This window comes from Heloderma suspectum, chromosome 4 (assembly GCF_057233095.1).
Source record: "Heloderma suspectum isolate Gila_16-S chromosome 4, 16-S_ref, whole genome shotgun sequence".
In the NCBI taxonomy this organism is placed as follows: domain Eukaryota; kingdom Metazoa; phylum Chordata; class Lepidosauria; order Squamata; family Helodermatidae; genus Heloderma; species Heloderma suspectum.
In genome coordinates, this window is record NC_139461.1 from 60,735,207 (window position 1) to 60,762,332 (window position 27,126).

Here is a 27,126-nt window from a genome sequence, read left to right on the forward strand (position 1 = left end):
ACAATCGCTTTTTAAAATGCTTTTGAAGGCATAAAAGAAAGTGTGTGTTCTAATTTATCCATGGGTTGGCAACTCACTAGCTAAGCAGAACAAGAGGGTAATATTTCCAAGTCAAAATAGTTATTGACAAAAATTAGGTGTATGTGGGGTGTTAAGAAGCTGGCTGGCATCCCAGTTTTTAAACACTTCTCCTTGGAAAAATTTTGTTTTGCTTAGTAGCGTTTCTACATAGAAGTGGATTGTTTATAATCCTGATTCATTAAAAGTAAATAAAATGAAGCTCATTAGTTAAAAATAAGAGCCAATTGAAATATCTACAATGATACAAATGTCATGGTACAGATTTCCCACCTTAGAATACATATGGAAAATTGTTCATTTGAAAAATTGCTCTTTGTTTAAAAAGAAAAATATCCTGCATATGAAAAACTGTAGAGACTGTGAACAAAACTATGCTAGAAGACCTGAAAAAAGGAGAGACATGACAGAAATGTACATAATTATGCATGGGGTGGAGAAAGTGGATAGCAAGACATTTTTCTACCTCTCTCATAGTACCAGAACACGTGGTCATCCCATGACATTGATTGATGGGCGATTGAAGACAGATAAGAAGAAGTACTTCACACAATGCATACTTAAACTATAGAATTCACTACCACAAGATGTAGTGATACTCACCAATTTTGATTACTTTAAAAGGGGATTAGACAAATTCATGGAGAATAAGCTATCAGTGGTTATTACTCATGATGGCTATATGCTACTTCCAGTATCAGAGACGGTATGCCTGTGTATATTATTTGTTGGGAACATGAGCGGAAGGGTGCTCTTGCACACACATCCTACTTGTGGATTCCCACAGGCAACTGGTTGGCCACTGTGTCAACAGAATCCTGGACTAGATGGATCTTTAGGGACCTATTTAAGGACTATGTCCTTATGTTCATAAGAACATAAGAAGAGCCATGCTGAATCAGACCAAAGATCCATCTAGTCTAGCATTGTATATAGTATTCCAAGTATGGTCACACCATAGATTTGTATATGGGGAGTATGATCTTGGCAGTTTTATTTTCAGTTCCTTTCCTAATTATGCCTAACAAGGAATTTGCCATTTTCACAGCTGCATGCTTCTCTACCACAAGCCCATGGTCTCTTTCTTGGTCAGTCATTGCTAGCTCTCATCCCATCAGGCTATACTTGAAGTTGGGATTTTTTGCCCCAACATGCATCACTTTACACTTGCTTACATTGAACTGCATTTGCCATTTTGATGCCCATTCTCCAAGTTCAGAGAGATCCTTTTGGAGCTCTTCACAATTATCTTTTTGTTTTAACCACCCTAAATAATTTTGTATCATCAGCAGTCTTGCCACTTCACTGCTCACTCCTAATTCCAGATCATTTATGAACAAATTGAAAAGTATTGGTCCCAATACAGATCCCTGTGGGACCCCACTGTTTCCATCCCTCCATTGGGAGAACCATTTATTCCTACTCTCTGCTTTCTTTAATGAGTTACTGTTCCATAAGAGGACCTCTCATCTTATTCCATGACTGCTAAGTTTGCTCAGGAGTCTTTGGTGAGGGACTTTGTCAGAAACCTTTTGGAAGTCCAAGTAAAGAATGTCTACAGGATCACCCCTGTCCGAATGTTTATTGACACTCTCAAAGAACTCTAAAAGGTTAGTGAGACAGGACTTACTTTTGCCAAATCCACGCTAATTCTTTTTAAGCAAGGCTTACACAGGGTAGCCCACTTCACATTGACGCTGTTCATGCATTGACTGGCAGTATGTGGCGAGCATATGCATCACCATCATGGCAGCGATACCCCCCCCCCCATGTTCCCACTGGCTCCTTCGTGTGTTTTGGAGCCATGAGTATCAAAGGCCTGAATAAGGCTAGTGATTCACCTTTTATAAAAAGAAGACCGTTATTGCTCTCGAAAAGATGGCAGATAGTACTCTGGAATATAACTTGCTAAAGGTAAAATAACTGGAGAAGGAAATGGCAACCCACTCCAGTATTCTTGCCAAGAAAACCCCATGGAACGTATCACAAGGCTAAAAGATATGACGCCGGAAGATGAGCCCCTCAGGTCGGAAGGTGTCCAATATGCTACTGGGGAAGATCAGAGGGTATTTCCAAGTAGCGCCAGAAAGAGTGAAGCGGCTGGGCCAAAGCCGAAAGGACACTCAGCTGTGGATGTGTCTGGTGGTGAAAAGAAAATCCAATGCTGTAAAGAACAATATTGTTTAGGAACCTGGAATGTCAGATCAATGAATCAAGGTAAGCTGGAGGTGGTCAAACATGAGATGGCAAGATTGAACATCGACATCTTGGGAATCAGCGAACTAAAATGGACAGGCATGGGCGAATTTAATTCAGGTGACCATCATATCTACTATTGTGGGCAAGAATCCCTTAGAAGAAATGGAGTAGCACTCATAGTCAACAAAAGGGTGGGAAAAGCAGTACTGGGGTACAATCTTAAAAATGATAGAATGATCTCAGTACGAATCCAAGGCAAACCATTCAACATCACAGTAATTCAAGTCTATGCCCCAACCACTGAGGCCGAAGAAGCTGAGGTTGATCGGTTCTATGAAGACCTACAACACCTTCTAGAACTAACACCCAAAAAAGATGTCCTCTTCATCATAGGGGATTGGAATGCTAAAGTAGGAAGTCAAGAAATCAGCGGGATAACAGGCAGGCATGGCCTTGGTGTACAAAATGAAGCAGGACAAAAGCTAATAGAGTTTTGCCAAGAGAACATGCTGATCATAGCAAACACTCTTTTCCAACAGCACAAGAGGCGACTCTACACATGGACGTCACCAGATGGTCAATATCGAAATCAGATTGATTATGTCCTTTGCAGCCAAAGATGGAGAAGCTCCATACAGTCAGTAAAAACAAGACCTGGAGCTGACTGTGGCTCAGATCATGAGCTGCTTCTTGCAAAATTTCGGCTTAAATTGAAGAACGTCGGGAAAACCACTAAACCGTTCAGGTATGACCTCAATCATATCCCTGATGAATATACAGTGGAGGTGAGGAATAGATTTCAGGGATGAGACCTGATAGAGTGCCTGAGGAACTATGGACGGAGGTCCGTAACATTGTTCAGGAGGCAGCAACGAAATCCATCCCAAAGAAAAAGAAATGCAAGAAAGCCAAGTGGCTGTCTGATGAGGCTTTACAAGTAGCTCACGAAAGAAGGGAAGCGAAAAGCAAGGGAGAAAGGGGAAGATATACCCAACTGAATGCAGAGTTCCAGAGAATAGCAAGGAGAGACAAGAAGGCCTTCTTAAATGAACAATGCAAAGAAATCGAGGAAAACAACAGAATGGGAAAGACTAGAGATCTCTTCAAGAAAATTGGAGATCTCAAGGGAACGTTTTGTGCAAAGACGGGCATGATAAAGGACAAAGAAGGCAGGGACCTCACAGAAGCAGATGAGATTAAGAAGAGGTGGCAAGAATACACAGAAGAACTATACAGGAAAGATCTGAACGTCCCTGATAGCCATGATAGTGCGGTCACTGAACTTGAGCCGGACATCCTCGAGAGTGAAGTCAAGTGGGCCTTAGGAAGCATTAGTAACAACAAAGCTAGCGGAGATGACAGTATTCCAGCCGAGCTATTTAAAATCCTAAAAGATGATGCTGTTAAAGTGCTGCATTCAATATGCCAACAAATCTGGAACACTCAACAGTGGCCACAAGACTGGAAAAGGTCAGTTTACATTCCAATGCCAAAGAAGGGCAACGCCAAAGAGTGTTCAAACTACCGCACCATTGCGCTCATTTCACATGCCAGCAAGGTGATGCTCAAAATCCTACAAGCTAGGCTTCAGCAGTATGCGAACCGAGAACTACCGGAAGTACAAGCTGGGTTTAGAAGAGGCAGAGGAACTAGAGATCAAATCGCCAACATTTGCTGCATCATAAAGAAAGCAAGAGAATTCCAGAAAAACGTCTATTTCTGCTTCATTGACTACGCTAAAGCCTTTGATTGTGTGGATCACAACAAACTGTGGCAAATTCTTAAAGTGATGGGAGTACCAGACCACCTTACCTGTCTCCTGAGAAACCTGTACGAGGGTCAAGAAGCAACAGTAAGAACCAGAGATGGAACAACCGATTGGTTCAAAATTGGGAAAGGAGTACGACAAGGCTGCATATTGTCACCCTGCTTATTTAACTTATATGCAGAGTACATCATGAGAAATGCCAGGTTGGATGAATCAGAGGTCGGAATTAAGATTGCTGGGAGAATTATCAACAACCTCCGATATGCAGACGATACCACCCTAATGGCAGAAAGCGAAGAGGATCTCAAGAGCCTCTTGTTGAGGGTGAAAGAGGAGAGTGCAAAAGCTGGTTTGAAACTCAACATTACAAAAACTAAGATCATGGCATCTGGCCCCATCACTTCCTGGCATATCGAAGGGGAAGAAATGGAACCAGTGACAGATTTTACTTTCTTGGGCTCCAAGATCACCGCAGACGGTGACTGTAGCCATGAAATTAAAAGACGCTTGCTCCTTGGGAGGAAAGCTATGGCCAACCTAGACAGCATAGTAAGAAGCAGAGACATCACCTTGCCGACAGAGGTCCGTCTAATCAAAGCTATGGTTTTCCCAGTAGTAATGTATGGCTGTGAGAGCTGGACTATAAGGAAGGCTGAGCGCCGAAGAATTGATGCTTTCGAACTGTGGTGCTGGAGAAGACTCTTACGAGTCCCCTGGACTGCAAGGAGGTCAAATCAGTCCATCCTAAAGGAAATCAACCCTGAGTGCTCATTGGAAGGACAGATAATGAAGCTGAAGCTCCAATATTTTGGCCACCTAATGCGAAGAGAAAACTCCCTGGAAAAGACCCTGATGCTGGGAAAGACTGAAGGCAAAAGGAGAAGGGGACGGCAGAGGATGAGATGGCTAGATAGCATCACGGATGCAATGAATATGAACTTGAGCACGCTCCAGGAGAGAGCGCAGGACAGGAAGGTCTGGCGTGCTATGGTCCATGGGGTCACGAAGAGTTGGACACGACTGAACGACTGAACAACAAAAGGTAAAATATACATTGCATGGAAACTTATGTAAGTTGCTTCTCACAAATGTTCATAGGCATATAGCAGGAGTGGGAAATGTGTGGTCCTCCAGATATTGACCTACAGCTCCCATCACCCCTGACCTTTGGCCATTCTGGCTGAGACTGATGGGAGTTGCATTCCAACAACATCTGGAGGGCCACACATTCACCATATATAGGACACCTTTCCAACGAAGGTTAAAGCAATGGTGTAATGGTAAGTTTTGAAATGCAGGCACTCATCAAGACAGTCCCCATACCCACACCTCCAAGGAGAGTCCAAATGTTTAGGAAGCTGTGTGGATTCGTATCAAGGAACTAGTTTTAGCAGTTTTCATCTCCCATCAGGATCAGGTCTTTTGTGAAGCTAATGGCTCTTAACTGCCCATTCAAGACCAAGCCAGGCCAAAATACTTTGCATTGCAACAGCGAACAATATATTGCTGAATTTATTTATTTATTTATTTATTTATTAAATTTCTTAATCGCTCATCTGGCTGGTCACCCAGCCACTCTGGGCCAGGTACAACAATACAAACAATTTTAAAACAATAAAATTTTGCATTAAAACATCATATTTCTAAAATTACCCTAACACACCCCAAATGCCTGCCTGAACAACCATGTTTTTAATGCCTGGTGGAAGCTCATTAAAGAGGAGGCATGGCGGAGTTCCCCAGGGAGGGAGTTCCACAGAGTGGGGGCCACTACAGAGAAGGCCCTCTCCCTCATCCTCACCAGCCTAGCTGCCCTGGCTGATGGGACAAACAGAAGGCCATCCGAGGCTGATCTTGTTAAGGGGCCTGTCTGGTGTTGCTGGAGGTGCTCCTTAAGATAGGCTGGGCTGGATCCATATAAGGTTTTAAAGGTCAAAACCAACGCCTTGAATTTGGCCCGGAAAACAACTGATAACCAGTGCAACTCCTTCAGCACCAGAGTGATGTGATCATGCTGGCGGCTGCCTTTAATCAGGCGAGCCGCCGCCTTCTGCACCAGCTGCAGCTTCCGAACCATCTTCAAGGGTAACCCCGTGTAGAGCGCATTACAGTAGTCTAGATGAGAGGAGACCAGGGCATTTATTACTGACTGACTCCCTGGCCGAGGTGCTTGAGGTGGTCTCTGATGTGCGTGTACAGTCCCCTAACTTACTGGTGTTGGGGGACTTCAACGTACATTCGGAGGCCATCCTCACAGGAGCACCTCGGGACTTTATGGAGACCATGGCCTCCTGGGAGCTGCACCATATTCTAACTGGGCCCACCCATGTAGCCGGTCATGCACTAGACCTTGTGTTTGTTTCTGGAGAAGTGGGGAGTGATCTGGAAGTCGGGGGTATATCCACCACCCCCTTGTCATGGTCAGATCACTATCTGGTGATGTTGGACTTCTCGGTTCCACAACCCCTCCGCAGGGGTGGAGGACCCATTAAAGTGGTCCGCCCCAGGCGTCTTATGGATCCAAATGGATTCCTGAACGCGCTTGGGGATTCTCTGGGGCATGCCAACGGCCACTCAGTCGAGACCCTGGTGGGTGGCTGGAATGCCGCAATCACTGGGGCATTAGATCGGGTGGCTCTGAAACGCCCTCTCCCCCTGAACAGGGCTCGGACTGCACCATGGTTCAATCCGCGGTTACGATCTCTGAAACAGGAGGTGAGACGGCTAGAGCGCCGGTGGCGGAAGTCTCGCTCCAAAGATGATCAGACACGGGCTAGAGCTGTATCTTCAGCCTATCACGTGGCAGTGAAGGCAGCAAAAAAGGAATATTATGCTGCCTCCATCGCGTCTGCAGAGTGCTGCCCCAGGAGGCTGTTCCAAGTGGTCCGGAGCCTGGTCGGTCCTGTGGCTCCGGAACCACTGGAGTATTCTAAGTCCTCCTGTGAGGCTTTGGCAAGGCACTTTGCAGATAAAATTGATCAGATTAGGGGTGTTACTCTGCACACTGTGGATACAGTTAGTGAGCAAGAGGCAGCCTGTGGCAAACCGGTTTTGTGGGATCGGTTCCAGCTTCTTCCTCCTGATGAAGTGGACAAGGTGCTTTCATCTGTAAGGCCGACCACCTGCTTACTTGATCCTTGCCCATCTTGGCTCATTATGAGCTGCAGAGAGAGACTGGGTGAGGGGATCAAGGCGGTGGTGAACGCCTCCCTTGAGGAGGGAGTGATGCCATCAGCCCTCAAGGAGGCAGTGATAAGACCGCTCTTAAAGAAGCCCTCCTTGGATCCTCAAGTTCTGAACAACTTTCGCCCAGTCTCAAATCTGCCATTTTTGGGCAAGGTGATTGAGCGGGTGGTGGCGGTGCAGTTGAAGGCACACTTGGAAGAAACTGATTATCTAGACCCATTTCAGTCGGGCTTCAGGACTGGGCATGGGACAGAAACGGCCTTGGTCGCCTTGGTGGATGATATGAGGAGGGCTCTGGATAGGGGTGAATGCTCCTTCCTTGTTCTCCTCGACCTCTCAGCGGCTTTTGATACCGTTGACCACGGTATCCTCCTGGACCACCTGGAGGGGTTGGGCATTGGAGACACTGTATTGCGGTGGTTCCGGTCCTTCCTCTCCGGCAGGTACCAGAGGGTAGCACTGGGAGAGGAGGCTTCGGACCCGTGGCCACTTACTTGTGGGGTGCCACAGGGTTCCATCCTCTCCCCGATGCTATTTAACATCTCTGTGAAGCCACTGGGGGCTATCATCAGGAGGTTTGGGGTGCAGTGTCATCAACATGTGGATGACACGCAGCTCTACCTCTCATTCAAATCTTCACCAAGGTTGGCCGTAGAATCCCTGTCCAAATGTCTGGAGACGGTGAGTGGCTGGATGGGGAGGAATAAGCTGAAGCTCAACCCTGACAAGACCGAGGTACTTTGGTGGGAGACAAGAGGAGGCTGGGGGATGTTGATCTGGTGTTGAATGGGGTACGGCTACCCTTGAAAGACCAGGTCCGCAGCCTGGGGGTCATTTTGGACTCCCAGCTGTCCATGGAGGCTCAGGTGTCAGCTGTGAGCTGGACAGCGCTGTATCAACTCCATCTGATACGGCGGCTGCGCCCCTTCCTTCCCGACCATCTGCTCCCATCGGTAGTACATGCCCTGGTCTCCTCTCGTTTAGACTACTGTAATGCGCTCTACGTGGGGTTACCCTTGAAGACGGTTCGGAAGCTGCAGCTGGTACAGAACGCGGCGGCTCGCCCGATTAAAGGCAGCCGCCGGCGAGATCACATCACTCCAGTGCTGAAGGAGTTGCACTGGTTACCAGTTGTTTTCCGGGCCAAATTCAAGGTGTTGGGTTTGACCTTTAAAACCCTATATGGTTCCGGCCCAGCCTATCTTAAGGAGCGCCTCCAGCAACACCAGACAGGCCGCTTAACAAGATCAGCCTCAGATGGCCTTCTCTCTGTCCCATCAGCCAGGACAGCTAGACTGGTGGGGACGAGGGAGAGGGCCTTCTCTGTGGTGGCCCCCACTCTGTGGAACTCCCTCCCTAGGGAACCTCGTCATGCCCCCTCTTTAATGAGCTTCCGTCGTGCATTAAAAACGTGGTTGTTCAAGCAGGCATTTGGGGTGGGTTAGGGTATTTAAAAAAAAAAAAATTATGGTAAAATTTTATTGTTTTAAATTGTTTTATGGTGGGTTGTACATCGCCCAGAGTGGCTGGGTGACCAGTCAGATGGGCGATTAATAAATTTAATTAATAAATAAACAAACAAACAAACAAACTCTGTGGGAATATAGGTGGATTTATGCCCATCATTGAGTTGTGGGACTATTATGAGTACATTACTGAGCTGCCCCATAGGTGGTCATGACCAGTGGTGAAAAAATACCATTTTCCATTGATTGTCTGGGTGTCTTGAGAACGGCAACATTGCCTCTTGCGATAGAGAATATACATTATTGCAGCAGATCACAAGACCTTTTGGGATACTGGTTCATTGTTAGTAAGGAGCTGATGGAAGCCAGCTTTACCACAGAATTGAAAGTGCGAATGCCAGGAAAATATTGCTTCACCAAATCCTAGAGATGGGTGAGAATTTCAGTTCAGTTCATTTTTATAACAATTTACCACAATTCATAAATTTCTTCATATTTAGAATGGAAATAACTTACTAAAACAATTAAGATGTGGGAGAAACTGAATCTGACAGATTCGTTTATCCAGGCTCACAGTTTTGAGTACTTAGCTCTGAAACGTCTGGGTTTGAATAGCTGTGTATTCAACCATGTTTGTGGTACTGAATTATGGCTGCATAACCCTGCAATGGACCATGGTTGTTTAACCCTCGCATAACCCTGCAATGGACCATGGTTGTTTAACCCTTGCATAACCCTGCAATGGACCATGGTTGTTTAACCCTCGCATAACCCCCAGTCCCTGGATTCGGGCATCACAACAAGCTGCAGCCAGGGATTGAATATTCGAAACCCGCTCGGCACATGATCATGTGAACCAGTTCATTATTTATGTAGTCACATCACCCTGGATGGAGCAAAAATATATCCCAAATATTTTAATACCCAACCACTCTTTTTCTTCCATACCCTCTTGATCCTTATGGGGTCCTATTACCTGCTAAACGCTTTGTATAAAATTAACCATCCATTATGTGCAGTAAGTTTTTTATTAAACAGTTACAGATCGAGATCATGTTTAATTAAAATTAACTTGCTTATGAAAGCCAAATGCACTAATGATTCACAATGACCTTTTATTACCTGCAGTCCCTTGTTTTGGCTGGATGATTGACAGCTTGCTGTTTGGCTACCGTGTTGTATTTCAGCTGACAAGACTTTTCATTTTAACTCAATTTGCCTGCCTATCACAAGCTGGTGGCAGGCCAGGCTCAAGTCACCCAGCTTTGCCTCAGCAGCTTGCTCTATTTCTCATTAGTACGCATTTATTCAGTGGAAATTGGAAGACAAATGCTTGAAGGCATGTGAACTAAGTATAGCAAATTAGGTTTAAAGACTGAATATTTATAAGTATATTGAAACGGCTTTGACTTTTAAAAAAAGATCTAGGGTGAATTGAAAGCTGGGTATGTACGAGAAAAGAGGAGTGGGAGGATTCTAAAAATAACAATACTATGGGAAGTCTGCAGTCTCTCTCTTTCTCTCTTTCCCTCTGTGCATAGAAAATACGTCAACTTTTCTGACAACCCCTCTTTATACAGTGAAGTTTCAGCCATCTCGTGTGTGTAGGATGGGGGGGAAAAATGAGGGTCATGTTCATTTGCTGCTTGGTTATCCCTTGGTATGCTTTAAATTGCCTTGTTTGTTCGGCACTAGCACAGAAACAGATGTTGCTCTACCGTGCTGGATAATTTACTGTACCTCATGGTGCAGAATGGAAGGCCTCCCAAGCTACCCAGCTGGTCTGACAGGAACACTGGCTTGTGCCTACTGAACTATGACAACAGCAAGTACGGATGGCAGTTTTATCATCCAGTTGTCATTCTTCTCAGCATCCATACAGGGACTGTTGGGAAGGGGTGGGGGCAAACGAGTGTCTTTTTTGTTTGTTTGTTTTAATGGTAGACTGCCACAGACCCACACAAGCCCCATCCTCCTTTGCTGATCATAATGTGACTCATTACTCTTGTCATCTAAGGATTATCGGCACGATCGCTCAGAGCGAGAGCCAAGCTCGCCTACCCCCATATAACTGGTACTGGAAGGTAAAACAGATTTGTCATTTATGATCCGACCACTAAGCCACACTTTGAGCTCCATTATTGTGATTAACTCCCACATAAGATATGCTTGCCCAGTTGTCATTTGCGATACTGCGGTGGGCAACAGACTGCCACGCTTCCTGGGGAAATGTCAGCCAATCTGATGTGACTGTGTGGCGTGTGCGGTTCAGTGTAAACCTGCTACCGCAGCAGCAGCACTTCCCTGACCATTTTGCTGGCTGTTGTTGTGTTTTCTTCACTCCCACCCCCACCCCAATACACACACATGCACACATCCGTTTGGTTCCTTTGGTGTACAGCAGCGTTACATAAGTCAGCTACCATTTCCACACGGCAGGCTAAAATGGTGTGTTATCAGCTTCATTTGCCTGGGCTGGAGACAGCCTACAAGACTGGATTCTGGACCTTTCCTTTGCAAAGTTTTTGTTGCCAGAGTGCTGCCAGTTGAAATCTATCGTGTCAGGTGCCTTGTGGCTATCCACAGCAGAGGCCATGTTCTGGAACCAGAGTTCTTTTCTGGCTTCATCACCAACAAGCCGATTTGACTCTCCCTGATTATAGTAACGAAGGCAGTCCAAAAGAATATGCACAGCCTCACTGTACGTCACATTGAATCACGGCACTGGCCACACAGAGCTGACCGCAGCCTCATCTCTTTAGACAAATGCACGCTTAAGGAAAGATCTCCTGCAAGAAAGCATCCAAGGCCACTTTATTTGCGATGCATGCTGCAACAGATTTAATTTTTAGTGAAAGAACGTTTGCTATTATCTTGTTCAGATGTTTCTGTGCCAGGGTTGCAACTATTTCTAGTAAGCTAACCTATGGGTTTGATGGGAGGGCAGTTGGAGAGCCGTGAAGCCTCTCAGCCCACTTGGAGAAGGTCTCTTATATATTCCAAAAAGCATGAAAGCAACCATCTATTTGATCTTTTGTGGGAAGGGTGCTCTGGCTTTAGGTTTGGGGTATTTTATTTTAGGGGTTTCTTCATGCTAAAATTCTCACTGACGACTCAGAGGAGTCATGCCGCCTGTGACAGCGCCCAGCCATGCTGGTGGAAAAACAGTCAGTTTTGATTACAAAGTGAGAGATGCAGCTCCAGACAGGAGCTACATGCTGGTATGCATGCTATCAGAATGATTTATGCAAATTATGCATATTATTCCCAAAGGAATTCCTCCTCAAACTGCCAGGATAAATTGCCGGAAATTAGCCATAAAATCTGTCGTGCTAGGAGCAAGAGGTGAAGGCCACTGGGAGAGCAGGGACATTTGCCTTCTAGAGCCTTCCAAGTTATGGTGGGCTTCTGGAAAAGGTTTGGGATTTGTGTCAAAGTGTGACACAGTGTATGGGTTTTCCCCCATTAACTCATCAAAGCGCCACACGTAATTTGAATTTGCTCAGTCCACGGTAGAAATTCTGATGTGATGATATCGCGAAGGGTTGCTTAATTCTCATTACCCTTACTTCGCAATTGACTGCACAGTTCTTTGAGCAGATAGTTTTGTAATGCACAGTTGAGGGTTAGCAGGGGTCTCTTGAAAAGCAAGCTGGACAGAGCTTTTGGTGTTGTGGCCAGCATTTCCTCATGATCTCAGCAATATATGTAAAATGCATAAAAGCATTCATCTCTTTTGTTTGTGCCATTTTTCAACATGATGCCTAAGTAATGGTTTTCCACCCAAAACACTGCACTGCCTAGAGCCTAATGAAATTCATTGGATCTATCAGTAAGAATTAAATTTAAAAGTTGAGAATGCCAGAGCTTCTCCTAGCCCTCCAGGAAAGTTTATTACCTCTTTTGAGCTCCCCCACTCCTGTTTCCTTTGTTAGCTCTGGTAAACCCGTAGACCTCTGGCAGCTGTAGCAGCTTATAACTTCCAATCACCTTCCATATTTTAAATGCTTTGGGGTTCTTATTTTTTTCCTTCTTCTTCCCTCTCCCCTCTTTATTTACATTCAGAAAGTGCTGTTAACGAGAGTTTACGACTGTGCTCATCTTCTATGAACATTCGCATTGCCAAAGAAGATTTCCTGCTCAAGCTGGAAGGGAATCAGGAAGTCTGTTTGCGAAAAGGAGATTGGATAGCAATTTATCCTCCGATTCTGCACATGGACCCCGAGGTCTACGAAGATCCTAAGGTAAACATTGAGCTGGTATTACACATACCACCTCAGGCACATTTCAGCAACCAGGCACTTTGTAATGTATAGATCTTTTTTCTTTTCTTTTTTAAGGGGGGTGGGGACTGCTGTTCCTTCTTGTGGAACAAATCTTCTGACTTTCAGATTGTTTCAAGGTGCCTGCAGGTCAATGGATTCATGGCCTAAAGAGAGAAATATGGTGATGAGGCTGACTGCTACCCCCTTTGAGAAGAACTGACAATTGTGGGTTGACTACCATAAACTTGAAGCAAAATGTGGGCTTTGTTTGGAAGTGGATCATTGGATGCCCAAAGAAGGCTGAATAATAGAAGGTGGATTAAAGAGCAAATAATGTGGGTCATTTAGCTAAGTGCCCCCAAAGCATCATTGACTCTCTAAAGCCCCTCTAATAGCAGTGTCTTCTTGAGCCGTATGCTTTTTCACCTCCCTTTATAGGGATTGGCCCTTTCGTGGTCAATTAGTATGGCGTCGTGAACTCGGGATTGTAAAGCTGTTGCTCTGCAGTGAAGCTTTGAGGGTAATTGTGTCATCTCCTTGTATTTCTCCCCCACCCACCCCCTTCTGAAGCAAAAGTTAATGAATATCAAAGGCTGGAAATTAATCCAGCCTAGCTCAGCCTTAATACAGCTTCAGAAGTTCATCACCTGCATGCAAATTGAATAGTCAAGTTCCATAGATTTTAGTGATATATTTTGTTGCTGGTTTGTGGGGGGTGGGAAGCAACCACAGAGGAAGAAACATTTTTATGAAAGTGAGCCATAAAATGACTGCCATGGCTTTGCATATGTAGGTATATACATTTCTGTGTATGTTCTTGATAATACATACACCCTCTGTTTCTGATTATTTGGAACTGCTGGTGGTTCCAGCAAATCATGGGCATACTGGGTGGGACCCAACATTTTACTCCACCGGTAGGGACATCCCCAAGTGGAATTCCACTGAGAATGCTTCCACTGGCAGAAAGGGGGCCGGGGCAAGACAATATTTGCGGATTCCCTCTCCTTCTGGATCCCTCAAGGCCACCTCTCTCACAGGGAGCAGGTTTGGGGGGGGGATACGGCACTTCAGGGGAGTGCAAATTGGTAAAGATCATCTCCTCTCCATTCAGCCAGTGGAAAAGTTTCGCTGGATCAAAGGCCTCCTACTGACAGAAGGAGCCCTTCCATCCATGGGAGGCTTATGCTGGATCCAACCCTATGTAATGGGAACATCATTATATTTGTATTCTTAGAAAATGATACCACAGATCAGGCACTCTGCTGTCCATGTTTGGCTACATTCAGGATCATTTAATACATTGCTATGCTGCCATATAGCCACAGATTTCTAGGCAGTTTACAAAGTTGACAGCATCAAAATAGAACGACAACATAATTATAAAGCATGCAAGCAAAAAAGTGGCAGATGAAAGCACAGTTAAAATTTGGCTTTTAAAAAGTCTGGATGTTTAAAATACCTCATTGATTTTTTAAAAAAGTCTTTGCCTAGTGCCTATGAGATAACAAAGTCGGCACCAGCAAAAGTCCGGTGGGAGGCCATTCCGCCGTTGTGGGCCCCACAGCTGAAAAACCCCACCTCTCTCTCTCTCTTTGAGGCATACCTCACAGCTGACAGAGGTCGTAACTAGACCAGAGCATCGGCTGATGATCTTAACGTACAAGCAGTCTAGTATGGGACAAGATACACCCTCACGTATGTTAGCAGGGTTAGATGTTGTAAACCTGCATTGGGTCTCCACTAAAACTGTGCAGTGCTGTGATGGCTACAGTTTTCTTTCTAGCTGTGTGTACTCTGTAGAGTAGCCTTCCCTAACCTGGTACCTTCCAGATGTGTTGGACTACAACTCCCAGCATGCCCCAGATGAGTTGTAGTCCAACACATCTGGCAGGCACCAGATTGGGGAAGGCTCCTGTAGAGACATATACTGGGGAGATATCTACAGCTGGCTGGCATCCTGAATGCCTTTAAATAGCCATGTGACTCATTGCTGCAACTTCTGTTCTGTCCTTACCATACCACGTATCTCCACATCTGGGGGTTGCATGCTGCTACTTCTCTTCCTTGTACAATATTTATTTAATTGGTTCTCTTGCAGGACTTATTATTTATTATTATTTATTGTTAACATTCATATACCACCTCATCTAAAAGATAAGATATATCACCTTATCTAAAAAGCCATCAAGACAGTGTATAACAATTTAAAACAATAAAACCTTAAAGCAATAAAAACAAGAACATTAAAAACAGCAAGGGCACAATCCTATGGGGATAGTCAGCCACCTCTGAATTTGGAGGCGGCCAACTATCCAATGCAGGGTGGGCAGAGCATGGAGGGATCGTCTCCTCTGCAATCTGGCCACCCTGCATTTGCAGCTAGAACACCAATTTTGGCAGTCTAGCCAGAGCAGCTCAGAGTGGTGGTGACATAGGAAGCGTCATAACGGCACTTCCGCTGTCTGCTCCCCTCCCTGCCCCCAGAAATGCCCCCTTTTTGTCTGCTCCACACTGCTTTTACGAGCGCAGAGGTGGGGACGAACCATGCTGCCTACAAGGTGGGCAGGGGAGAGAAGTCCGGTTCCCAGAAACTGAAAATCCTATGGCCATCTAGACACTGTCTAATGGCCATAAGACTGTGCCCTAAAAGCATTAAACCTACATATTTTAAAAGGCTAAATTGAAAATATGTACCTTCATACACTTTTTAAAGGACAAGAGAGTGGGAGCCAATTATAGTTCTTCAGGGAGCACATTTTATCATTTAGGGGCAACACAGAAAAAAGCCATTTCACTGATGCCCAACAAATACACCTCTGTAGATAATTGTGCCCTCGAAAGGGCCTCTCCTGCAGAACTTCATACCTAGGGAGGTTCATAGCAAGCCAGGTCCAAAGCCATTTATGGCTTTAAAGGTTAAAACCAACACCTAGAATTGAGCCAAGAATGCAATGGGCAACCAGTACAGGTCTTTCAGGATTTGTATAATGTGGTCCCAATATCATGCACCTGTTAGCAGCCTAGCATTTTGCACCAGTTGAAGCTTCTGGACACTTGTCAGGGGTAGCCTTACATAGAGTGCATTGCAATAGTCTGAACATGACTTACACCGCCTTTCGATGTGAATGCCCCAAGGCCACTACAACAATCAATCAATACAGTACATTAAACAACCCCAAAGCAACAACAAAACCACAAGGATAAAAACAGAGCCAGCAAATAGAAATAGCGGCTAACAATCATTAAAAGGATCTTAAATACCACTGATAGTAGGTAAGAACAGGACTAAGATGACCTGGTACCTGAAAAGCAAGGGATGGTACTAGGTGAACGTGTCTGAAGAGCGAGTTCCATAATTTGGATAGTACCACAGAGAAGACCCTTTCTCTACTAGCCACCTGTCCGTCCTCAGAAGGAAGGGGTAGGCAGAGGAAGGATGACAAAGATGATCTCAATAAGCAGGCAGATCCATGTGGGAAAAAGGACTCCTTTAGATAACCTGGTCCCAAGGTGTTCATTTTATTTATTTTATTTATTACATTTATATCCTGCCCTTTTTCCTTCTGCAAAGAAGCCAAGGTGGCTTACATGATCCTCCTCCTCTCCATTATATCCTCATAACAACACTGTAAGGTAGGTTAAGCTGAGAGTCAGTACTGGCCCAAGGCCAGTACTGCATTGAGCAGCGGGGCTGGACTCGATGGTCTTATAGGCCCTTTCCAACCCTACTATTCTATGATTCTATTATTCTGTGATCATCTGGTGAGCTTCATGGCCAACTGGGGACTAGAACCTGGATCTCCCAAGTCCAACATTCTAACCAGCACACCACACTGGCTCTCGCTGGTTCAGGGCTTTAAAGGTCAAAAGCAACACTTTGAATTGAGTTCTGAAACAAAGTAGGAGGCAGGGAAGATCTTCTAAGACTGCAGTAATGTATGTAGCCCATACAACTGCCCCTGCATGACTTATGGCTGGATCTGCAACCACACCAGGTGTGGCATATCAACACAGCTCTTCTTTGCCAGGTTCTGAACACTTATTTGTCTAAACAACAGTCCTTATAACAAAACAATTAGTTTTCCTCACACAAGAGCTAGAAGGATGTCACTTCCTTATCTGCTGACACCAAGGTCTACTTACCTACAGTTAGGTTCTTAAAGGTCTTTCACTGGAACACAAACATTAGAAAATTTATATCTTGATTCTTCCCTGCATTATACAAAGCCAGTTCCAACTTTTTGGTTTGCAGCTTCAAACTCTAGGGCAAAATGTTACACACATCATTACATTTAGGTATTTCAGTAACAAAACTGAACACTTTTTTTTTAAATAGAAGAAGACAACACCCTGACATTCTCTTTCCTATCAGCTTTTGGGAATTAACTGTTGTTTACATATTCAGTTAAAGCTCTGCACTTTATTTGGCAGACATGATTGCTGTGGGTACTTCAGCAGCAAACATGTAAAATAAGGATGGTATAGCCACACCTTTTAAACACCTGTGCAAATATCTGGGAACCCTGTTGAGTTGAAACTATCTGCTTCATGTACACTAGTGTTTAAACGTCCAGGTATATCATATATGCAATCATTCATACATACATAGATACATTTTATTCAACCATTTTAAAACTGGCCTTCAGCCTTACAAATACCTGGGCAATGTACAAGTATATTTCCAATATTACGTAATACAATAAAAACACTAAAATCACAACCTTGTCATAAAAACAAAGAAGGCAACAAATAGAATAGATTAGAAAAACCAAAGAAATCCATTTTCTCCTTTTTAAAAAAGGTCCCTTTATTATAACTAAGTAGTTTTCCATGATATGCATATTTCCTCAATATTCCTTATCAAATTTATAAGATACATGAACCTAAAGGTTGTACAGAATAAATACACCCAATTGTGAATGAATACAGTAGCTGCTATTAATCTGTTAATCTTGGGGTGAAGACAGATATAATGCTTGTAGAGCTGTGGAGGTAGTGAGGAAGTGCTCTCACCACATTTAATGCATGCAGGTGTAATTCTCCCTTTCCAGACTCATGCTCTGAATAAACCTGCAGAAGCTGGCTGTGTGGATACAACTGATATGGCTCAAGCTAGTCACAAACCAACCTCCTCTGTTTCCCCCAATTCCTGGAGCAGTTTGGAAGGGGTCATAGTTCCATGGTATTGGGTGGGGCTAAAGCTTGGTGGTTGAGGACATGCTTTGAATGGAGAAGTTTCCAAACATCCCCAGTTAAAGTATCTCAGTAGGTGGTGCTGGGAAAGACCTCTCTCTTCTTGAGGCTCTGGACAGCCACTGCCAGTCAAACTACATGGTAGTGAGCCCGAATCAGTGGTCTGAATCAGTATAAGGCAGCTTTGTAATGTGTAACAATGGAACTGTAATCATGGCTTAATGCATTATGGGTAGAAGCACGATGAAGAACAAGGCAATCCTGCACATGGTCACATTTGGTTAAGAACCAGAAGTGTCACTCTAGCTTCATCGAGTCTGTGACCCATTGGCTGAATCTCAGTTTCATTCACGGATGTATGTGTCTGTTCTGCAAATTGCAAAATGTAACAAATAAATACAAGTGTGCGGTACATGTGAGTAGGAAGAACCCGCTGCAACTTGTGCTTTAATGTTAGCTCTGTTCTTACCCTCAAATCTGTTGTCTACATTCTTCTGATGTTTCCTAATCCCAACATTCATCAGTCAGAAGGATTCTTTAAGGTCTCATCGATGGCTAAAACAATAGTTGTGGACAACATGAATTTCTAGTGATGATTCCAGCTATCTTCCCAAGATCCCAAGCTACCCCCATAAACTCGCTTTGTGAACATATTGCCTATTTGGTGAACACATCACTTAAGACTGATCACCTTCACACTCAGCAAGTCCGATAGCTTTGCAGGAGATAATCTGAGATGTGAAATGAACATTGAATCAAATGGATTAAGAATGCCAGGGTTTTCTTTCCGTTGGGGCAGGGGCAGGTTTCTTGTTGCTGTCATGCATGCAGAGCACCCCTTAAGCATATGTGTGTGTTTCTATTGCACCACCCTCCTACAAGTTCCTAATTCATCATGCTCTGTCCAGTCCGCGCACACACATACACAGTGCAGAAAAGGATGGTGGGAGATGGGAATGCCTTCTGTGGAGCTTTGTCAAGTTCAGCAAGCAGGGAGGCAAAACTGAGGAAGGGAGGAAACGGGGGGGGTCTGAGAGGGAAAAGGGAGCGGGAGTGTGGCAGCAAGAGCAAACAAGATCCCTATAACGGCAGGCATATTGCTACAGGAGAAGTGGGTAGCTTTGCCTCCCCTTTCCCTGCAGGAATTGCAAAAGCATATTTTTTAAAAAAATCCGAAGTGTTCAGTTTTCTTTTTCTTCATTTCTTTTGGGCTGAAGGGCTAGATTAGTTCCTATGTGTGAGTTATAGAGTGTGCGTGCGTGTGTGTGTGCATGTGTGTGTGTGTGCGTGCGTGCGTGCTTGAATATAGGCCCATGAAGCTAATGCAACAACAGTCTGTATAGCAAGAGCTGGAAGACAAACTGTGTTTTTCGAGCAATAGCAGTATTGTGGTTATTGCTGTGGGAATTAAGACTTTCCCTGCAAAAGAAACTCTTCCTCGAAGGAAGATGTCTGGCTCTTCCAGAATTTCTTAATGGTCATGATTCTTTACATTAAAAAAATAAATACAAACCTGGTAAAGCCACTCACGTCAGTGAAATATGTTTTTGTCATTTCTTCTAATGTTGGTTGGACTTTGCGCTTAATCATATTTGTTTTATCAAAGAAATGCAAATGGCATTTGTAGAATGGCTGTCATTTGTATCTTTCGTTGTGTTAAGGGTAGACTTTCAGGATTTGGACTTTCTGGACTGTGGGGCTGTGACTTGCTTCCTGAAAACAGGACAAATGAAGATTAGACATAAGACTTGAAAGCAGCAGCCTTCTGAAACCTGGTGTCCTCCAGATGTGTTGGACTGCAACTTCCATCATCCCCAGTCCACATGAGCATTGCTGGTGGGGAATGATGGGAGTTGCAGTCCAATATATCTGGAAGGCCCCAGGTTGGGGAAGGCTGCTTTAAATTGTAATTTTTAAAACCTTTTTTTTCCAGTGGAGGCTGGTGGCTCTTACGTTGGCCCAAAAAATGAGCAGGTACCCAGAAGTTGAGAAATCCCAGGCTGTGGAGGCATGTGGATCAAATGTCAGTGGGGTGGTAAATGCACTCCGGGTTTCAGTCAGAACCAGTCAGAATTCTAAAGGAGCTACCCAAGGTGCGAAGCTCCTCCACTGGTTGTTTCAATCTGAACCACTATTTTTCTAAGGCTGTTTCTTCACCCGCTCATTTTCATACAAACTGACAATAGCAATAAGGAGGTGCAGAAATCCACACACCCTCATGTCACTGATAGTTCCTAATTATCACTTTCCTCCTGCTTTCTTTGCATGAACATTAGTACCTCACTGAAGAGGTACTAACTGATGGAAAAGTTTGTAATCTCCACTGGTTTGGACAAAACTCAAAATATTATCCCATCCCTAATCCTTTTTATTATTGGAGTCTTTTCTGGTTTGTTCGATTCACTTCTCTAATTTAAAATTAACTCACTTGGTGTGTGCAGGAGAGATTCACTCAGTATTTTGGATTTTCCTAGCTGGTTCACAATCCTACAGAAAGCATTTCAAGGTTCCCAGTACACACTTTTTACATAACAATGTATGCGTGCGTGTGCGTGTGTAGGGGTACATAGCTACTGGAATTGTTTTCATTACTTGTCTGATGTTCCATTGTTTAATGTAAGGCAAATTCTAATTGCCTTACATAGTGACATTAAGCAGAGTCAATCCTGTCAGTTTCATTAGAAGAATGCATGATTATTTGTGGAGAAACAATCCATACAATCATAGTTTTGTAGGTTTAGAAAGGATCTGTTTAGTCACAAAGCCAAGATCATCACTACTCAAATCACCTTTTGTCCAACATCATTTGATTACAGTGCATGGATCGATGTAGCCTAAAAATGCTGGGGCTGCAATCTTATGCATATTTATCTGAGAGTATTTATTTTTTATTTTTTTGTTAACATTTCTATCCTGGCTTTTCCTCCAAGGATCCCAAGGAGGATTACATTATCTTCTCTCCTTTTTATCCTCACAACAACCCTGTGAGGTAGGTTGGGCTGAGAGTGACTGGCCCAAAGTCACCCAGTGAGCTTCATGGCCAAGTGGACACTTGAGCCTGGATCTCCCCAGTCCTAGTCCAACACTCTAACCACTGCACAACACTGCCTCTCATTGAACTGAATCATACTTACTTCTGTGCAGACATGCATAGGATTGCACTGGAGAAGTGGTTGAACAAGGACAGCCGCATGTCAACAGCCACATGTGCACATAGAGCTCAAGATCAGTAGACGCAAATCCAGTGAGAAGTCAACCTGTGTTGAGTGTGACCTAGGGAAAACGTTTGTGAAGATTTGGGTCTAAGGCGTCTGTAAAATATACTTCAACAAGAATAGCCGATCTATTTACAAAAGAAGATATGCAATCTGAGGATGTGCTCCAAGAGTTGAGTTCTACATGTATCTGTCCCCGTTACATTTTCACAATTCTTAAAACACAGGTGTAGCCTTGCCTTCTGAAAGTAACCGCTAATTAACTTTTTTCCATTTCTTAGATCCATTTTGGCCTCTTTGTAACCACTATATTTCATGTTCTTTTTCTTTCAGAAATACAAATTTGACCGTTACACAGAAAATGGCAAGAAAAAAATAGCCTTCTACAAGCAGGGAAAGAAGCTGAAATACTTTCTGATGCCTTTTGGCTCTGGAAGCAGTATGTGTCCCGGCAGGTTCTTTGCAATGAATGAAATTCGGCTGTTTTTGGTTTTATTGTTGGCTTATTTTGATATGGAAATAATGGAAGAGAAACAAGTTGGACTGGACAACAGTAGGATAGGCCTTGGTATTGTCTTGCCAGATTCTGACATTCTTTTTCGTTACAAGTTAAGGTCTTAATGCAGTCATTCAATTGCTGGCATTACCAAGATCCTACTCAGATTAGTTCTGTCTCTTTTTATTAAATGTGGTATGGCTTTCATAGCTGTCTGGTGTCTTTACATTTATGGATGAAATTTGCCAGAAGGATAGGTTTAGGGGCTACAGAGTTATGATGCTAAAAAATCAATTTGAGGCCTTTTCATATTGAAGCATGGTGACGTTAGAAGATTGGCCATCTCCTGGTCCTAGCCTTGCCCTCCCCCAAATCACATCGATTGGAGTCCCTGGTAAAACCCTGCCCTAGGATCAGAAAGTAGACCTGTCAGTCACTCGACCACATTCCCTCTCCTCCCCCTGCAACATCTAGAGTAATGAAACCAAAAGATGCTGTTTGGATATGTAACATCTGCAGGCAGGTATTGTATCTGAAACACAAGTTGGTAATGAACCAGCGTGGTGTAGTGGCTAGAGTGTTGGACTGGGAGTCGGGAGATCCAGGTTCTAGTCCCCACTCGGCCATGGAAGCTCACTGGGTGACTTTGGGCCAGTCACAGACTCTCAGCCCAACCTACCTCACAGGGTTGTTGTTGTGAGGATAAAATGGAGGAGGACTATGTACGCCGCCTTGGGTTCCTCAAGGAGGAAAAAAGGCGGGATATAAATGTAATAAATAAATAAATAAAGAGCCTCATGAGTCAGAGGGAAGTCTGCTTTATCTCAGGACCCAACAGAACCAGACTAAAGCAGCCCTGTTCTGCTCAGGCTTTGGATTTTGTCTGAATCCAGTGCACATCCCTAGCGTTAACTGTGCTATTAAATGAAATCTATTAACATTAATAAATGTCCTGTACCTGGTTCAATTAGGACTCGTTTTCCAAATCTAAACTCTCCTGGCCATCCTCTGCCTACATGACCACAGGTACAACATAAGGAGCTTCCGCGTTCTTTAAGGAGCTTCCGCCACGCATTAAAAACGTGGTTGTTCAGCCAGGCATTTGGGGTGGGTTAGGGTATTTTTAGAAATATAATGTTTTAAAGCAGAATGTTATTGTTTTAAAATTGTATTGCTGTACATCGCCCAGAGTGGCCAAGTGACCAGCCAGATGGGCGATTAAGAAATTAAATAAATAAATAAATAATAAAAATAATGCATAAACTGCACAGTTAGGGGGTGGAGATCTGCATGATACCTTTTATTTCATATATTGGGGAAGCATTGAGGTTCCCTGATTTATTCGTTATATTTCTCCTTGTGCGTGAATACCCAGAATATTCTGTATTGCTTGTTTGGACCAACAACACAAGATTGTGAGTACCAACCCTTAGTCAAACAAACCTGCACTGAATGTCACGATGTGAATATTTGTAGGGAGACACTGAAAAATAGGTCATTTCTATTGGAGATTCTCAGGAAATGTATGGCCTTATAGCATATTCTGCATGAATATGTTCTCGCCATTTAGAATACCACAAATACCTTCAGTGTCAGGCCATATTTATGCAGAATCATCTTTGTGAAACATAAAATCCCACAGCACTATTTTACAATTTCATGGACTATAGTGGTTCCTAAGCTGTGGTCCATGGACCGTTACCGGTCCATGTACTTTTACATGTACTGCAGGATGGCAAAGTAGTAGAAGAAGAAAGGGCTAAATTCTCTTTCCAAACACTGACACAAACTAAATGTGAACTTATACTTCTTGTTGTTGTTCAGTTGGTAAGTCGTATCTGACTCTTCGTGACCCCATGGACCATAGCACGCCAGGCCTTCCTGTCCTCCGCTCTCTCCCGGAGTGTGCTCAAGTTCATATTCATTACATCGGTGATGCTATCTAGCCATCTCATCCTCTGCCGTCCCCTTCTCCTTTTGCCTTCAATCTTTCCCAGCATCAGGGTCATTTCTAGTGACTTTTCTCTTCGCATTAGCTGGCCAAAGTATTTGAGCTTCAGCTTCAGTATCTGTCCTTCCAATGAGCACTCAGGATTGATCTCCTTTAGGATTGACTGATTTGACCTCCTTGCAGTCCAGGGGACTTGTAAGAGTCTTCTCCAGCACCACAGTTCGAAAGCATCAATTCTTCGGCACTCAGCCTTCCTTATAGTCCAGCTCTCACAGCCATACGTTGCTACTGGGAAAACCATACCTTTGATTGGCAAGCTGATGTCTCTGCTTCTTACTATGCTGTCTAGGTTTGTCATAGCTTTCCTCCCAAGGAGCAAACATCTTTTAATGTCATGACTACAGTCACCATCTGCGGTGATCTTGGAGCCCAAGAAAATAAAATCTGTCACTGCTGCCATTTCTTCCCCTTCTATATGCCAGGAAGTGATGGGGCCAGATGCCATGATCTTCGTTTTTTTAATGTTGAGTTTCAAACCAGCTTTTGCACTCTCCACTTTCACCCTCAACAAGAGGCTCTGTAGATCCTCTTCGCTTTCTGCCATTAGGGTGGTATCGTCTGCGTACAGGATTCTAATAAAAGGGTCTTACAGACATTGGATATCCATCATGCAGACGCCTACCCATGCCGACCTTCCTTTTTCCCATCCCTCTGCACATTCAGTATAGCTACATTAGGGTGCAGAAGTTGGATGTTTCTCAAGTGGCTTTCTGATGTGGGCACAATATAAGAAATTGTGATTGTCCGGAAAGGGCACGTGCATAAGTGATCTGCAAATTGCAATACAACAAATTTAAGAATCAGTGATCTACTGGATAGGGTCCCCAACATTTTGTGGCAGTGGGCACATTGGGAACTTTGAGAGAATGTTGTGTGTGCTCTCACAAAATGGTAGGCATGGCCGGTCATAAAACACACATTTCTCAGAAGGCAAACCACTGAGACTAAAGGAAAAGTAACTTGCCCAAGCATCTATGTATAAGGCAGAGGTGACCTCTGTGCTTCAAAACATAGAACCACTCTTTTGAACCCAACTAAAGATGTTGCTGGAGGGCAGAACTTTACTCTGCAGCATGCCAGTCTCCCAATTAAAAATAAAATAAAGCACAATCAGGAAGTGCAAGGAGCACAGTGGGCACCAAGAGAGGTGTCCACAAGCACGTTGGTGCCCATGGGAGGCACGTTGGAGACCCCATCTGCTGCTACTGATACTCCAGCACTTGGAAATAGACTGTTGCAAACCTGTGGGCAAATGTTATAGCTACTACATATTCAATCATAGCTCACAGTCCAGCTAGAGTGTCATTTCCTGTTTTATGGAACAAAAAGCAACGCTGGCATCATTGCATTGTTGAATATAGACATTCTTGCATACACGGAAGCGGTAAAAGGTTTCCTACTACAGTTGTGATGAGTCCTCCTTTGGCATCCTTTTGGTAGCAACTGTGAAAAATAAAAGCAGTATTTGCTTGAAACACAATCCCTATTTTGATTCACACTGTGCTTTTCGGATTTCAAGTTTTAAATCTCATGTGTTGCAATATAAAACGATAGGATGTAATGGCACTCCGTCAAATATCGAAGCAAAGCATACATGAGAGTAATCACTGATCTGTAGCTGAAGTGTCTCTGTGGGAACCAATAGCAGAGTGATAGTAGATGTGCAAATGAAATCTATGGAAGAGAACAATTGGCAGCTCGGTGCCCATCTGCCATTCAAACCCTCGCAGTGTATAGACACATACTGAGAAGTGCTAGACTGAGCCCCAACCCTGGAACAGAATAGACTCACTGGATCTCAAAATAGACTTTGCTGAAATGTTGATGACAGAGTCTTCCAGGGGGGTTCGTATCTGGTACCACTTCACCAGCTCATGAACTACTAAGTTTGTGGAAATTCTCTCAACAAGTCGTAGGCCGGGGTAAGGCTTTTGTTTTCTAAAGAGTTCCATGGCAAGGCAGGTCATGGCAAGACTCTATCCTCTCATGTCAAGAGATGACAGATGAAAGGAAGGATGGTCATGATGGGAGGGACTAGGGGGTCTTACCATGTGTATCCTCTTAAGGATACAGGAACCTGTTTCAAGCAACCTTACATGATGGAGATGCATGATAACTGACATGCTCTCGAGTAGTCACAAAAAGCAAACAGTCAAGTATAAGTGAATATAAAACATTTATTTACAGTTAGCATGTGCAGATGCTAACAATCTCGCAAACAGTTGTCCTTCATGAACTAGGACCAATGTCCTAGTTTCGTCACCAGGTTAAGGCCCATCTCTTTTCCCAGGCATTTGGCAGTACATGATGAGTTTAATCGGTCCTGGATGTTTTCTTTAGTTATGACTGACTGTTCAAAGTTCTTTTTAGTTATATGTTGTTTTTTGTATATTGTCTGTGTGCTTTTATGTAAATGCCTTTTAAACTATTGTATTTTAATGTTTTAACTTCTGTAAACCACCCAGAGAGCTTCGGCTATGGGGCAGTATAGAAATGTAATAAATGAATAAATGAATGAATGTGTGATTCAAAAACTTTTCATAGGTTTTTACAAGATAGTGCATACTTCTTACTGAAAAGTAAGCCCTCTTGAGTTCAGTGGGACTTACTCCCAGATGAGTGTATCTAGGATTACAACCTAAATGTCTTCAGGACTATGCACATAAAATTCAACAGACCTTTGAAAACTAGATATGCAATAAGGTTAGTACATCTTACGTTTCATGTGCTTTACTTTCCCTTTCATAGGAATTAGTTGGACCTAGCAGTGCTTAACTTTGGCTGGATCATGCCCTAGCATTTGGGGGCACAGCCTCAGCACGATATCTTCATAGGCTGACATAAGTTGTATCAAATCTTTAGCAATCTATAGATGTAAGTGATTTGTAAATTCTCATTAAATAAATAAAGCTGAATACTGCCATGCTATCTTCTGATTTGCTAATTTTGTAGTAATAAAGGATCTAATGTGATGTAAACTTTTGCCTCTTTGTTAACTATTCTAACATTAATAAACCACGTTGCAAATTGATATTTCTAAAAAATATATCATTTGATTTTGTTTTTCATCATTGGTCTCATGACAAAATGGTATACTTTAACATTTCAAAGTAAATTGAAATATACAATATTATAGACAGATATGAGAAAATATGGCCACTTTCTGGGTTCTGTTATTTATGCATTTATTTATTTAGTATTAGCATTTATATACCACCTTATCCGCTAAAAATCCATCAAAGTGGC

The 27,126-nt window shown here is 43.5% G+C and overlaps 1 protein-coding gene across 2 annotated transcripts in view; it reads left to right on the forward strand.

Annotated features, from left to right (window-relative positions):
• CYP7B1 (cytochrome P450 family 7 subfamily B member 1) overlaps positions 1 to 26,913 on the forward strand; it is a 168,152-nt gene extending 141,239 nt beyond the window's left edge. The window contains exons 5-6 of one of the 2 annotated variants that reach the window (XM_084849427.1): positions 12,763 to 12,941; positions 21,707 to 26,913. In XM_084849427.1, coding sequence (XP_084705553.1) covers positions 12,763 to 12,941; positions 21,707 to 21,994 — 467 coding nt within the window. In that variant the 3' untranslated portion in view covers positions 21,995 to 26,913. Of the gene's footprint in view, positions 1 to 12,762; positions 12,942 to 13,099; positions 13,282 to 21,706 lie in introns of those variants that run through there. The other variant, XM_084849428.1, reaches the window with a different exon arrangement.
• Positions 26,914 to 27,126: the final 213 nt, after the last annotated feature.